General features: G+C 51.7%; 1 protein-coding gene across 2 annotated transcripts in view; it reads left to right on the forward strand.

Annotated features, from left to right (window-relative positions):
- MAP3K15 (mitogen-activated protein kinase kinase kinase 15) overlaps nucleotides 1–15,312 on the forward strand; it is a 147,789-nt gene that overhangs the window by 125,766 nt on the left and 6,711 nt on the right. For both annotated transcript variants that reach the window (XM_021932574.2, XM_021932573.2), the window contains 7 exons: nucleotides 1,835–1,992; nucleotides 7,412–7,595; nucleotides 8,377–8,536; nucleotides 9,020–9,194; nucleotides 10,327–10,512; nucleotides 10,777–10,882; nucleotides 13,150–13,315. In XM_021932574.2, the coding sequence (XP_021788266.2) occupies nucleotides 1,835–1,992; nucleotides 7,412–7,595; nucleotides 8,377–8,536; nucleotides 9,020–9,194; nucleotides 10,327–10,512; nucleotides 10,777–10,882; nucleotides 13,150–13,315 (1,135 nt within the window). The remainder of the gene's footprint in view (nucleotides 1–1,834; nucleotides 1,993–7,411; nucleotides 7,596–8,376; nucleotides 8,537–9,019; nucleotides 9,195–10,326; nucleotides 10,513–10,776; nucleotides 10,883–13,149; nucleotides 13,316–15,312) is intronic.

The raw sequence follows: 15,312 nt of genomic DNA on the forward strand, positions 1-15,312 counted from the left end.
CTGGTCTCGAACTTCTGACCTCAGGTGATCCGCCCACCTTGGCCTCCCAAAGTGCTGGGATTACAGGTGTGAGCCACCGTGCCCGTCCCTGCTTTCATTGATTAAAACTCAGGAAACCTTTGGTTGTGTAATCCTGAGATAGTTCTTTGAATTTCTCTGGGTTTCGGTGTTCTATTCATGCGTGGCCAAGGTCATCTCTGACTTTGCTGTCTTCTTTGCCAGCCCCCAGTAGCTGCTGTCACTTCCACACGTGTCCCCTTTGCACAAGCTGAGTTTTAAGGAAAACAAAGGATGTTATTCGCAGAGTCCTTTACTAACCTCCCCTTGTGCTGTCTCCCCTCAACAACCCTTCAGCTTCCCGCCGCCACAGCTGATCACCACCTTCCCTGTGGCACACCTCTGGTAGCTTGTGACCCACAAGAGCACGTCCAAACCAGAGCCCTGGGCCCACCCAGCTTGCCCCTGGGCCTGTGCCCTTGCCATTGCCTCCTTAACTCTTCCCACACCCTGCCCTGTGTCAGACATGGCTTGTTCCCCAGACCCGCTGTCTATCTCACACCCATGATCCCCTTTGTCCAGCTCTCCGGCCTTCGCAGTAGGACCCTGCTTCCCTGACCACCCTGGCTACCAACCCAGCAAAGTCACACTTTACCCAGGCTGCTGCCCACTAAGGCCTGAGCCTGGCAGGGGTGCTAGAACCCAGGTGGGACTCTTCCAGCAGATGACTTTGGGCTGCAGACTCCCCAGCGGCCTGGCTGAAGCCCTCTCTGGGCTGCTCTGCCATCCCAGATTGTCCCCGATTCTGCCTTCCCCTCCGCTCCCAGGTGTTGAACCTGCCGTGTGGTCTGTAGCCGGCCCTGCCCGCCCCGGTCCCTCCCACTTTGTCCTTCAGAGACTTTCTCCCCAGTAAATCTCTCGTATGTTTCATCTCGTCTTGGCATTTACTCGTCAGAGACCCAAATGGACACAGCCATAGATTTCCCTGACCCGAACCAGGCAGAGAGTCAAACCCTATTTTATTAATGTTCTTGTAGCCTTCTGTGTATTTCTCTGTCCTAGTACCTACCACATTTTGCCATTACTGCCACCGCTGCCAGCATTCTGTCTATCTCCTCCACTAGGCAGCTCCCTACCACCAGGCTGTGTTTCTCACGTTCTGGCTTCCCTGTATTTGGCATGTACTAATATGTGCTGACTGAATTGCGCGATTTGTCCTTTGAGGGGCCAGGCAGTCCTCTCTCCACGTGGTTAGTATTAAAGGAAGGCATGTTGCATGTCTCTGGTCAAAGAAAGATGCAACCAGGCCAGGTGCAGTGGCTCACGCCTGTAATCCCAGCACTTTGGGAGGCCGAGGCAGGCACATCACCTGAGGTCAGGAGTTCGAGACCAGCCTGGCCAACATGGTAAAACCTCGTCTCTACTAAAAATACAAAAATTAGCCGGGCATGGTGGTTTGTGCCTCTATTCCCAACTACTTGGGTGGCTGTGGCATGAGAATCGCTTGAACCCAGGAGGTGGAGTTTGCAGTGAGCCGAGATCACGCCACTGCACTCCAGCCTGGGCGACAGAATGAGACTCTGTCTCAAAAAGAAAGAAAAAAATTTATGCATGGGACAAGACTCCATCTGCCATTCATGAAGCCATTCATTTCACAGTTAGTGGTGGGTTTTTTGTTTTGTTTTAGAGACAAGGTCTTGCTATATTGCCCAGGCTGGTCTCCAACACCTGGGCTCAGGTGATCCTCCTGCCTCAGCCTCCCGAGTAGCTGGGACTACAGGCCACTTAGTTTCTGAGCAATATGGTACCCACAGTCTGTTTGTTTTTTTCCAAATAGGCACCCTGCAGTACATGGCACCTGAGATAATTGACCAAGGGCCTCGTGGGTATGGTGCCCCAGCCGATATCTGGTCGCTGGGCTGCACCATCATCGAGATGGCCACCAGCAAGCCTCCGTTCCATGAGCTCGGTGAGCCGCAGGCAGCGATGTTCAAAGTAAGTCATGCTTTGTGATTGAGGTTGGGCGTGGTTGGGAAGTAGAATTCAAAACAAAGTCTCCTCCCAATGCAGAAAGCCTCTCCACAAAGGTAGGAGAGAAGGAGACCGTTTTTTATTGAATAAGCATTAAACCAGCGTGCGAGATGCGTCACAGGCGATCTGCTGAGACTGCAGGGACGGAAAGCAATCTCACAGCTTCATAGAGCCGAGCAGACACAACCCGTGACGTCTGGGATCTCAAGAGAAACCAGAACCGGCCCTCAAGGAAGACAACTTGGTGGCGCCATTTGTCACACAGAGCTCATCTTAGACTCACCTGGTGATTGGGGGAACCATTTGTGTTCACTGTTTGGCTTCATCCAAAGGAAAATATAGGCCGGGACTGGTGGCTCACACCTGTTAATACCAGCAATTTGGGAGGCCGAGATGGGTAGATCACCTGAGGTCAGGAGTTAGAGACCAGCCTGGGCATCATGGCAAAACCCCATCTCTAATACAAAACACAAAAATCAGCTGGACGTGGTGGGGCACGCCTGTAATCCCAGCTACTTGGGAGGCTGAAATAGGAGAATCGCTTGAACCCGGGAGGCAGAGGTTGCAGTGAGCCGAGATTGCGAGATTGCACCACTGCAGTCCAGCCTGGGTGACAGAGCAAGACACCGCCTCAAAAAAAAAAAAAAAAAGGAGAACACTAAACTCGTATCTTTAAGACAGTAGGTAGTTAGTTTTGGAGTGAAGCCACCACCAGAGTGAAAAATCTACCTTCCTATTTCTGGGGAGAGCAGAGTTATGAAAAAATTAATAAAAGATGACAAGTTTAAAAAAAAGAAAAGGAAACTAGGAGATAGAGACCCTCTCTTCTTTGATGATTACATTTCAAAGAGATGGCTTCCAGGTCCTTGCAAAAGACATTTCTGGCAAGAGGCTTATTTAGCTGTTTGAAAGATTCACATGTAATTTGGAGACAGAAAGAACCTTACAATTATAAGTTCTCTGAAGTCAAGGCTCTAAGAAAGCTGGGTGGGGTGGGGGTGGGGGAAGGCCCTTTCCCCTTATTTTCAACAGGGAGAATCCAGGCCCTTAGTTTCCCTTCATGTTTGCTCTTACAGTGGGTAAGACTCCAAGGCCATGTGGGGTCTGTGCCTTTGGGGGACAGGTTTCTGACTGGCTTCTGGAGAGGTGGGAGTTGGGCTATCAGGTAAATATAGCCCTTATCATTCCAACAACCCTCCCGGAGCTAACAGGAAGGGCAGTCCGTGTGCTGGGGCCAGCATAGTGTAGATTGAGCATTGTGAGTGGGGGTTTTTACGGCTGAGCAGCCAAAATTGTGGAAAGGGATGTCCTTCCTTGTGGCCTCACGGGAAGCTGATGCCAGGACACCCCTGTGTACCCAAGGTCAGGTGTGCAGCTTCTGGCCTCGTGTATACTTAGAAACATGGAAGGGGCTTGATATGGTTTGGCCGTGTCCCTACCCAAATCTCATCTTGAACTGTACTTCCCATAATCCCCACGTGTTGTGGGAGGGACCTGGTGAGGATAATTGAATCATGGGGGCGATTTCCCCCATCCAGTTCTTATGATAGTGAGTTCTCACGAGATCTGATGGTTTTATAAGGGCTTCCCCCTTTGCTGGTTCTCATTCTCTCTCCTCCCGCCCTGTGAAGAGGTGCCTTCTGCCGTGAATGTCAATGTCCTGAGGCCTCCCCAGCCACGTGGAACTGTGAATCAATGAAACCTCTTTATAAATTACCCAGTCTCAGGTATTTCTTCATAGCAGCATGAGAACGGACTAAAACAGGGCTCTGGCCCTCGGATGCCATTTCCAGCACTGACCTTCCATGGAGCATTGGCTTGAGAGAGCAGGCTCACAAAAGGACGAATGGCCATTGCTTATGGATGATGGGGCCACAGTGTGTGGACATGGGCCTGATAGAATGTGATTCCAGAGGCCTTTTCCTGGCTTCTCTGCCAAACATGGTGTCTTCATGGCGTGCGTCTGTGCCGGGCTCCCTGCTTGCCTCTTAGGCAGAAGGAACTTGGAGGTGTGAGTATGGGTTTCTGCCGGTTGAGGTGAGGGCAGCACGTTCAATGGGTCCCGAGTGCTGCCTGTTTGGGTGCCTTGGCTGCTCTCTTAAGCCTGGCCAGGCCCCTGAAGAAGGTTCTCAGGGCTTCTCGCCCTCCTGTCAGCTGTTGGGGTTCAGAGCCAAGGCCAAGACCTCGAGTCGACAAGAGTCTTTTGACACCTACAATCCCAAGAGGACCCTGAGTGCCCCTGGGCTGGAAGACGGCGACGACCTTCCTCAGCACTTTGACCATCTGCGGTGGACCCTGTTGGGGCCATTGTAGATCTAACCTGCAGCTTCCGTAGCAGCGTTGGAATAAATAGCAGCGGGTGATGAGAAAAACATGAGGCCCACCTGAGAGCCATGACTGGCTGCTTTCTGACCAGCTGACTTCCGGGAAACCTGGGAGAGGGCTGAAGGCTGTGACTGGCTCGATTGCTCAATAGGGCGTGAGTGGCTCCCCACCTCCACTTGTTTTTGTTTAGCTAATTCACTGTACAAAGGCCTTTTTTTTTTTGGACAGAATCTTACTCTGTCGCCCAGGCTGGAGTGCAGTGGTGCGATCTTGGCTCACTGCAGCCTCTGCGTCCCGGGTTCAAGGGATTCTCCTGCCTTAGCCTCCTGAGTAGCTGGGGTTATAGGCATGGGCCACAATGCCTGGCTATTTTGTATTTTTAGTAGAGATGAGGTTTCACCATGTTGGCCAGGCTGGTCTGGCAACTCCAGTGATCCACCTGCCTCCGCATCCCAAAGTGCTCCTCGCCCAAGTGCAGGCGAGGGCCACTGTGCCCAGCCTGTACAAAGGGTTTGAAAATGTATTGACTTCTTTGGATGGCATATGAAGTCACTTTTCATTGCCAATGAGAAAGTTATTATTAAATAATGGCCCCTGTGTTATTTATTTCTGGGACCCTTCAATGCTTTAGAAAAATTTCAAGAAACTTCTGGGCAGTATCTGAAACAAAGGAAACTCTCTTTCCCCCGAAGGGACTGTTGCAGATTTAACTGTGTCACCCAAAAATGATCTATGAAGTCCTAACCCCCAGTACCTCAGAATGTGACCTTCTTTGGAAATAGGGTCTTTACAAAGAAAATCAAATGAAAATGGGGTCTGGAACGTGGGCCCTAATCCAGTATGACTGGTGTCTTTATACTTTTTTTTTCTTTTTTTAATCTTTTTATTTTTTTAACTAGTCAAGTGAAACAGTGGGAGTGGAGAAGGAACAAAGAAATCTGTAACTGTTTGTCATCAACTAGCTGCAAACACCACTGCACTTGGACCAGCCTGGTGTCTTTTAAAAAGGGGGGGATATTTGAGCCAGGTGCAGTGGCTCACCCCTATAATCCCAGCACTTCGGGAGGCTGATGCAGGAGGATCACTTGAGGCCAGGAGTTCAAGATCCCCTGGGGCAACATAGCAAGACCCTGTGTCTACAAAAGATTAAAAAATTAGCCCATTTGGTGGCACACACCTGTGGTCCCAGCTACTCAGGAACCTGAGGTGGGAGGATCCCTTGGGCCCAGGAGTTGGAGGCTGCAGTGAGCTATAATCATGCTACTGTATTCCAGCCTGGGTGAACAAGTGAGACCCTGTCTCAAAAAGTTGGGGGGTGGGAGTGGAGACTTGAACACACATGCTCAGAAGACAAAGTGCGATTCCCAGGGGAATGCCTCGGGGAGGCAGACGAGTGAGGGGGGTGCATCTAGGAGCCAAGGAGTGCCAGAGACCACCTGAAGACCACGAGAAGCTAGAAGAGGCAAAGGGGGATTCCCTACATGTTTCAGGAGTCCCTGGCCCTGCCAACACTTGGATCTTGAACTTCCGGCCTCCAGGACTGTGAGATAATAAGCTCCTGTTGTTTCAGCCACCCAGTTTGTGGTATTTTGTTACAGTGGCCCCAGGAGACCTATGTGAGGACCTTTTGGGTCACAGCAAAGCACCCTTAAAGAGGACATCCCGGCCAGGTGTCAGCGTGCTGCCCACATTTGCTGTCTTCTGAGAGCCAGGGGAGAGGCCACCCTTTCCTCTTCATGTTCTTGCCTGAATGTTGGTCTTTGTATCCTAGCGCCTGTGAGCACTGCCGACTTAACCTCCCTACCGCTCAGGTGAGAGGAGCCACCTGTGAGGCGCCCTGCATTGCAGACCCGGTGGGGGGATTTCACCCAGCATTTAGTGTTCTTCGAATCCGTAACTCCTGAGCTGGGCAGCCTGGCCAGGAGGAGCGGTGCGTTGGAAACAGCACATGGCCATGGCTGCCAAGTCAAGGGGACATGAAGTCGGGAGGCTCTACCCTCTACACTGCAGCACTCTGAGCTCTCTCGGCGGGGCTCGTGGAGGCCGAGCCAGCCCCCAGGAGCTCTGAGGAGCTGGGAATGGGTGTGGGTCTGGAGGACAAAACAGCTTCCACGCCTGGATTGTTGGGTGGGCTTGGAAAAGACACAGGGTGGACTGCGAAGCTGAAGGTGACAACTCCTAAAAAGATGAGAGGGCCACCCTACTGGGAACAGTTATGAAGGAGGGGCTATGTAACATGTCATGGAAGCATGCCCATGTCACAGCAAGATGTGACAGCTCAGAACCAACTCTTGCCTCCCTACAGGTCACAGGGACAGAGAGCCATTACTTACCTGTCTGTACGTGGGCAGCCTCAAGGTTTTGTCTGCTTGTGGTTTTGAGCTGGAGGCTGGGAATCTGGGCTGTGGATGCAGAGGGATTGAGAGGTGTTAAAGGCATCTCTTGGGGACCCTGTGCGTCAGGGAACAGGTAACAGATGCCTTTGAGTATCCTTAGAGGACATGCCGCCCTAGGCTGTGGCCCAAGTCCCATCTCAGTTCTCTACTGCTATGTACCAAACCACCCCAAAATTTCAGAAGCTTAAAGCGATGGCTTTTTCTCATGCCTCCGTGAGCTGTTGGCTCTTCTGTGGGTCTCGCCTGGGCTCACTCACGTGGTTGCAGCTAAGGTGGTTTGGCTGGAGCAGAGTGGCCTGAGAGGCCCCTCCCTCGGGGCAGTTCCAGCTGGGATGGCTGGGGCGTCCTCTCCACGGGGTTGTGCCTCCTGGGCCTCCTCTCTGCATGGTATTCTCGGGGCTTTAAGGGGGACTAGCGGAGCCACAAGACCTCTTAAGGCCCAGGCCCCGAAACTCTCACCATGTCACTTCTGTCACCATCTGTTGGTCAAAGTCAAGTCACAAGATGCCGGGGGCAGGGCGGGAAATGGACTCCACCTCGGGGTGGAGGCATGGGTTATGCCCGCCCTGTGCCAGGTGTACAGGAGCTTTGGACTGAGACGTGGATACCCGAATTCACCCAAGGCCTCACTGACACATCGGTTGTCTCGCCCTTAAACACAGGTGGGCATGTTTAAGATCCACCCTGAGATTCCAGAAGCTCTTTCAGCTGAAGCCCGAGCCTTCATTTTATCCTGTTTCGAGCCTGACCCCCACAAACGTGCCACCACCGCTGAGCTACTGAGAGAGGGTTTCTTAAGGCAGGTGAACAAGGGCAAGAAGAACCGAATTGCCTTCAAGCCCTCAGGTGAGGCCTCCCTGGCCAGCTGGGGCAGCACCCTGGCCACATGAATGCTGGGCCCCTGGGCTTCTCTGCTGCTCAGGAGGGCGAGTTCTGGCTGTCCAGAGTACTAGGCTGCTCACGTCATGCCCATTTTTGTAAAGAGTGACGGGACCTATGCAGTAGGTTTGGAGGTTGTCAGAATTTAACTAATAAATGCACCTGGATCTTCTGACAGAGGCCCGGGGCGTCTCTGGGTGGCTGGACTGCCCTCTGCTGGAAGTTGTTCCTTCAGGATTGGGAAGAGAGTGGGGGGGCTAGAGGTACCCCAGCTGGGGTTCTTTGTCTTCCCCACGTGCAGAGCCTGGGGCTTCAGTTTTGGAGCCTGGCTTGTCATCATGTGCCAACCCTGACCTTGATGAAAGGATGTGTCAGGGAGGTTTGCCTGAGGTGGCTGTCCTGCAGGCCACCAAAGTCCAGTGACACCTTCTGGGGCAGTAAGTCCTAACTGGCAATGATGTAAGAGTGGCCCCTGAAAAGGAAGCAGTTTATCCTCTTTTCCCTGGTACCGATCAGGGTCAGAAGCCACCACAGAGTGACTCAGCAACTTGCTGCATGAGGGACCCCCCCGACTGCATGCATCGGAGTAGAAATACAGCACCTGGGGCCCATACCCCGCCCGACCCACATTTCTCCAGGATCCTGGGTGCCTGGGCAATTCACCTGGGCCTGAGGGGCTGCCAGGGACTCAGCCCTACCCCGTCCCTCTCTGAGGCTCCCCATTCGGTGTCTGGCTGTCCCCCTACAGAAGGTCCCCGGGGTGTCGTCCTGGCCCTGCCCACACAGGGGGAGCCCATGGCCACCAGCAGCAGTGAGCACAGCTCCGTCTCCCCGGACTCCGACGCCCAGCCTGACGCACTCTTTGAGAGGACCCGGGCGCCCAGGCATCACCTTGGCCACCTTCTCAGGTACACCCGCATCCTGTCCCTCCGCTGCGGGCCTGAAAGGGTGCTGGCAGTCCTCTGCCACAAGGCACCTCCCTGGGCCCAAGCAGATGGCCGCTGAGGGGTTTTGCTTCCCTTCTGCAGGGCAGTACGGCGGCTGGGCGGTCCCATCCTGGCAAGGAGGGCGCTTCATTCACTCGCTGTCCCTGCCCTTCCCTCCCCTGTCCTGGTGTTCCCGGAATGATCGACGCAAAAGTTCGACGAACTGGCGATCCGGTTGTCCGCCCTGATGTTCACCTGATCCATCCTGATTGCCCTGATCACGCAAACGTCGATTGATCCGGTCCTGTGGGGGTTGACAGAACACTGCATGTCTGTCCTTCCTCTGACAATTTCATCTTGAGCACAGGGACTGCGTCGCAGTTACCTCTCAGCCCTCCTCCAGCGTCCCACACCCCGGGACAGGCCCCGGCATGCACAGAGATTGTCACACGTGTTTGTCCACAGTGTTCCAGATGAAAGCTCAGCCTTGGAAGACCGCGGCTTGGCCTCATCCCCGGAGGACAGGGACCCAGGCCTCTTCCTGCTGCGCAAGGACAGTGAGCGCCGCGCCATCCTGTACAAAATCCTCTGGGAGGAGCAGAACCAGGTGGTTTCCAACCTGCAGGAGTGCGTGGCCCAGGTGCTTGCCCGAGGGAGGGCACCGACTCTTCCCGCTCCCTCTGCCCAAGTCCCAGTCCCCAGACAGGTCCAGTCAGGGACCTCGGTTCCTGCCGCCCTGGAACATCTGCATAGTTACAGTGATCACTGTAAATGTTTCCCTAATGTCCTTCCCTTTCCCAACAAAACAAAAGAAAATACAAAGAAAAAAGCTCTGCCGAAACATAGATTTGCAGATACCGCAGTGATTCTAGGCATTGGTGGGGCGGTGCTGCCACCTGGTGAAAACCAGCCAGATTGTAGCAGAAAGCCCGAAGCACTTTCTCTGGCCTCTGTCATGATCCGGTTTTGAGTCCTGGAGTGAATCCCCAACTGTAGGACATGCTGGAGCTGCCCTCAGAAGCTGGGAGAACAGCCACCTTGGGGAAGGTGGTTATGGGTGAAAATATCTGACTTTGAACTAGGGCGCAGGACTGGTAAACCGAGCCCCCTCCCTTATTTCAGTTTATTATTATTGGTTTTTAATCTTTATTATTTTTTTTTAGACAGTCTCACTGTCGCCCAGGCTGGAGTACAGCGGTGTGGTCTTGGCTCACTGCAAGCTCCACCTTCTAGGTTCCAGTGAATCTCCCGCCTCAGCCTTCCGAGTAGCTGGGATTACACGGTGCCTGCCACCACACCCAGCTAATTTCTGTATTTTTAGTAGAGATGGGGTTTCGCCTTATTGGCCAGGCTGGTCTCGAACTCCTGACCTCAGGAGATCCGCCTGCCTAGACTTCCCAAAGTGCTGGGATTACAGGTGTGAGCTACCACGCCCGGCCCCCCTCCCTTATTTTGGATGGAAAAGGGCCTTTTAGGAAAAGGCTGCTGCTCCGCTCTGAACTATGTCTATGGCCTTGATGGGGGCTCTTACAAGGGGTTAAACAGGAGACCATTCACAGAGGGGCTTAGCCGTGCACCCACCAGGGAGAAGAGGCCAGAACCCTGACAGGAAGGTTATGGAGGGAATTCCAGGAACCAACAGAGACCCCTTCTCACCTGGGAGTTCCACAAGTTTCTTAGCAAATGGACTATCTTGCTTCCGCCAGTATGTTCTGAATTCTCGCTTTCTCAATCCGACTCACTCAGTGAAAATGATTTGTGTGTGTTGTCAGAGTTCCGAAGAGTTGCATCTCTCAGTTGGCCACATCAAGCAAATCATTGGGATCCTGAGGGACTTCATCCGTTCCCCAGAGCACCGGGTGATGGCGACCACAATATCAAAGCTCAAGGTGGACCTGGACTTTGACAGCTCGTCCATCAGTCAGATTCACCTGGTGCTGTTCGGATTTCAGGATGCCGTAAGTGCTCCATCTGGCCCTAGGGAACACACCAGATCGTGGAATTCAGTGACCATTTACTCCATAGCCCCCATCTCTTCTTAACTGTGTGCACCCGAACTCTGAGCTTCAGCAGCTCCTCCTAAACAGTGAAGTCCAGGAAGTGGCATCTGGGTGAACTGGCCAATTGCATGCGGTCCCCAAGAGGATGAGTATAGATTGTCATGATTCTCCGTGCAATGCACTAGAAATCTGGATTTTTGTGATTTTTCTTTGTTTTTTTAGGTAAATAAAATTTTGAGGAACCACTTAATTAGGCCCCACTGGATGTTCGCGATGGACAACATCATCCGCCGAGCGGTGCAGGCCGCGGTCACCATTCTCATCCCAGGTGAGCGCCCCCTTTGTGGTCAAGGTCAGCTTTAGGCCGTGAAAAGATAAGAAGTATCCTCTTCGTTCAACAGTTGTTGCTTTTCTCCTTTCCATCTTGGTTATCTACTTCCTTGCAATTAAATGCATGTTGTCATAGACCTCTTGCAGGGCTGATGCTGCAGTTCTGAGAGCATCTCATGCTGCTGTATTTACATGTCCCTGAAGCATAATGAAGGTGACTGCACATAGACTAAACTCACGATCTCAAAAGGGAGCATGGGGCTGGGCACGGTGGCTCACGCCTGTAATTCCAGCACTTTGGAAGGACGAGGTGGGCAGATCAACTGAGGTCAGGAGTTCGAGACCAGCCTGGCCAACATGGTGAAATCCCGTCTCTACTAAAAATACCAAAAAATTAGCCAGGCTTGGTGGCACATGCCTGTAATCTCAGCTACTCGGAGGCTGAGACAGGAAAATCGCTTGAACCTAGGTGGTGGAGGTTGCAGTAAGCCGAGATCATGCCACTGCACTCCAGCCTGGGCAACAGAGTGAGATTCCATCTCAATAAAAATAAATAAAATAAAAATAAAATAAAAAGGGAGCATGGGGCCAGAGAGGAAGGATCCTCCAGTCCCCTGGTATCCCCCTCATTGTGCACTGAGGAATGCCTTCTGGGTAATTGACAATACAGTGGCTCAGATTCCTCTCTCCGAGTCATCACATAGTAGTTACAGAAATCTTTGGTTTTTGTCGATTTCCTTTTTGTTTTTGTTTTTTTTGTTTGTTTGTTTTTTGTTTTTTTGTTTTTTTGAGACGGGGTCTCCGTTTTTTCCGCCAGGCTGGGGTCCACTTGCGCCATCTCAGCCCCCTGCACGCTCCGCCTCCCGGGTTCACGCCATTCTCCCGCCTCCGCCCCCCATTAGCTGGGACTACAGGCGCCGCCACCACGCCCAGCTAGTTTTTTTTTTTTTTTTGGTATTTTTTAGTAGAGATGGCGTTTCACTGGGTTAGCCAGGATGGTCTCGATTTCCTGACCTCGTGATCCGCCCGTCTCGGCCTTCCAAAGTGCTGGGATTACAGGCTTGAGCCACCGCGCCCGGCCCGATTTCCTTTTTGAAACGTTACCAAAGTTGATTCTCCTTCTCTGGCAACTTCTTCCTGCTAAGGGAGGCTTTACAGCCCATTCTGTTGCCGTCACGGTTTCCCCCTTTCCTTCAGCCCCCTGCTGATTGGCTCCGGCTCACCCTCCTGAATGCACTGTGTAGCCCAGGCTCGGCTGCAGGAGAGGCTTGGGAAACCCCAGTGCCTAATTCCTCTCCCACTCCAAGCAGACATCTTCTGTAGTAAAAACAGCACAGGCTTGGGTGGCAGTCTGGCTGTACCTATTTCTTTTTTTCTTTCTTTCTTTTTTTTTTTTTCTGAGACAGTCTTGCTCTATCACTCAGGCTGGAGTGCAGTGGCACAATCTCAGCTCACTGCAGCCTCCACCTCCTGGATTCAAGTGATTCTCGTGCCTCAGCCTTCCAAGTAGCTGGGATTACAGGGGTACGCACCACCACGCCCAGCTAATTAATTAATTAATTAATTAATTATTACTTTACACGGAGTCTTGCTCTGTCACCAGGCTGGAGTGCAGTGACGTGATCTCGCCTCACTGCAATCTCGATCTTCCGGGTTCAAGCAATTCTCCTGCCTCAGCCTCCCGAGTAGCTGGGGCTACAGGTGCGCGCCACCACACCCAGCTAATTTTTCTAGTAGAGACGGGGTTTCACCATGTTGGCCAGGATGGTCTTGATGTCTTGACCTTGTGATCTGCCCACCTCAGCCTCCCAAAGTGCTGGGATTACAGGCGTGAGCCACTGCACCTGGCCCCGGCTAATTTTTGTATATATTTTTTAGTAGAGATGGGGTTTCACCATGTTGACCAGGCTGGTCTTGAACTCCTGACCTCAAGTGATCTGCCTGCCTCAGCCTCCCAAAGTGCTGGGATTGCAGGCATAAGCCACCGCGCCTGGCCTGGTTGTACCCTTTGAATGCTGGCCTTGGCTCGCTTTATATCCTTAAGCCTCAATTTCTTCCTCTGGAAACTGGCGTGATCAGCTTTACGCTGCAGAGAACCAAATAGAACGGTCTCCTCTCCATTTGTAAAGTCAGCAGTCCCCTAATGGAGCATGGCACGGGCCAGGCCAGCTTCCAAACAGCCCGGTTTGCTGACCCAGGTGTCTGTGACCCCAGGCCCTACTGGCCTGATTTGCTCACCATGGTCATGTCTTGTGTGATTTGCAGAGCTCCAAGCCCACTTTGAGCCTACCTGTGAGACTGAAGGGGTAGATAAGGACATGGATGAAGCGGAAGAGGGCTATCCCCCAGCGGCCAGACCTGGCCAGGAGGCCCAGCCCCACCAGCAGCACCTGAGCCTCCAGCTGGGTGAGCTCAGGCAGGAGACCAACAGGTGAGGAGCTTCTGGGCCCTCTGGGAGCAGAGGCTAGGACAATGGCCTGAGCCACCAAGATGCTCATGAATTGGTTTGGTTGTTGAGTGTCTCACCCAGGTCTTAGGAAAAAGCAGCTTCATCATCCACGAACTGGGCAAGGGCGTATTCTCAGCCTTAATTGAGGGACTAGAGGAATGCCTTCCTTTAAAAAAAAAAAAAAAAAGTCAGAATCAGTGGTATAGTACCTTGCCCCAGGCCACACAGAAATTACTCATACTGAAGGCAGCAGCATCTCTGAATTCTTTCTCTGTGTCTTTTCACCAAGACGGGACGCCTGGCATGGTGTGTGGGTCTCGCAGGCTCAGCAGCCTGCCCCTGCAGAAGTCGCAGGGTTTGGGGGTTGGTTAGCACTTCGTCAGTGGATGCACATCCCATAATCCCAACCCTGAGGAAGTTTGCCCTGTTGTCATTTCTTCCATGTGATTTGTCATGATCCCTAGACGGGCATTAGTGGACTACCTTCCCAACCAGGGAACCCTGGCATCAGCATCATATTCCTCCAATGCACTGGTCTGTTTTGTTCACTTCCTGGCACATAGTAGGTGCTTAATAAATATTTGTGAAATGGACGGGCATGGTGGCTCACGCCTGTAATCCCAACACTTTGAGAGGCCGAGGTGAGTGGATCACTTAAGGTCAGGAGTTTGAGACCAGCCTGGCCAACATGGTGAAACCCCGTCTCTATAAAACTACAAAATTAGGTAGGCATGGTGGGGCACGCCTGTAATCTCAGCTGCTTGGGAAGCTGAGGCAGGAGAATCGATTGAACCTGGGAGGCAGGGTTGCAGTGAGCTGAGATTGTGCCATTGCATTCCAGCCTGGGCAACAAGAGAGGAACTCCGTCTCAAAAAAAAAAGAAAGGAAGAAATATTTGTGAAATGAATAAAAATATTCCTGTTTGCTCTGGGAAGTCACATTATCAGCTGCGTGATTTGGTTTTTAAAAGTAATCCATAGTTGGCCCGGTATGGTGGCTCACGCCTGTAATCCCAGCACTTTGGGAGGCCAAGGCGGGCGGATCACAAGGTCAGGAGTTTGAGACCACCCTGGCCAGTATGGTGAAACCCTGTCTCTACTAAAAATATAAAAATTTGCCAGGCATGGTGGCGTGTGCCTGTAATCCCAGCTACTTGGGAGGCTGAGGCAGGAGAATCACTTGAACCCAGGTGGCAGAGGTTGCAGTGAGCCGAGATTATGCCACTGCACTCCAGCCTGGGTGACAGAGTGAGACTCTGTCTCAAAAAAAAAAAAAAAAAAAAGTAATCCGTAGTTACAGCAAATGAGTTGGTATTCGTTCCAAATGACGCTTTGTTGCTGTGTGATCACTGGCGAGTAATGCTAATAACTATTTAACTGGGAGATAAGGGGGCAGCTACGTATTTTGGATGAAAAGTTGTATATGCTGTCAGGGATCTCTCAAATTCAATCTCAGATCATCTAATTTCTTTTTTAAAAAGACCCAGAGTTTTAGTTAAATGGTAGTGGTGGCAACATTTTGAAAGTTTTAAAAATATCACAAATATTAAAGTTGGTAATAATACTTAGCATTTCTTTAATATTTTTTCCCAATAAGATTTTTTTTTTTAAGTTCAGGAGTATAAGTGCAGGTTTGTTACATAGGTAAACTTGCGTCATGGGGGTTTGTTGTACAGATTGTTTCATCACCCAGGTATTAAGCCTAGTACTCATTAGTTGCTTTTCCTGATCCTCTCCCTCCTCCTACCCTCCACCCTCCGACAGGCCCCAGTGTGTGTTGTTCCCCTCTATGTGTCCACATGTTCTCATCATTTAGCTCCCACGGCATATGGTATTTGGTTTTTTGTTCCTGCATTTGTTTGCTAAGGATAGTGGCCTCCAGCTCCATTCACGTCCTTGCAAAGGACATGATCTTGTTCCTTTTTTATGGCTGCATAGTATTCCATGGTGTATAGGTACCACATTTTCTTTGTTATTGAT

Source organism: Papio anubis, chromosome X (genome assembly GCF_008728515.1).
Source record: "Papio anubis isolate 15944 chromosome X, Panubis1.0, whole genome shotgun sequence".
Lineage (NCBI taxonomy): Eukaryota > Metazoa > Chordata > Mammalia > Primates > Cercopithecidae > Papio > Papio anubis.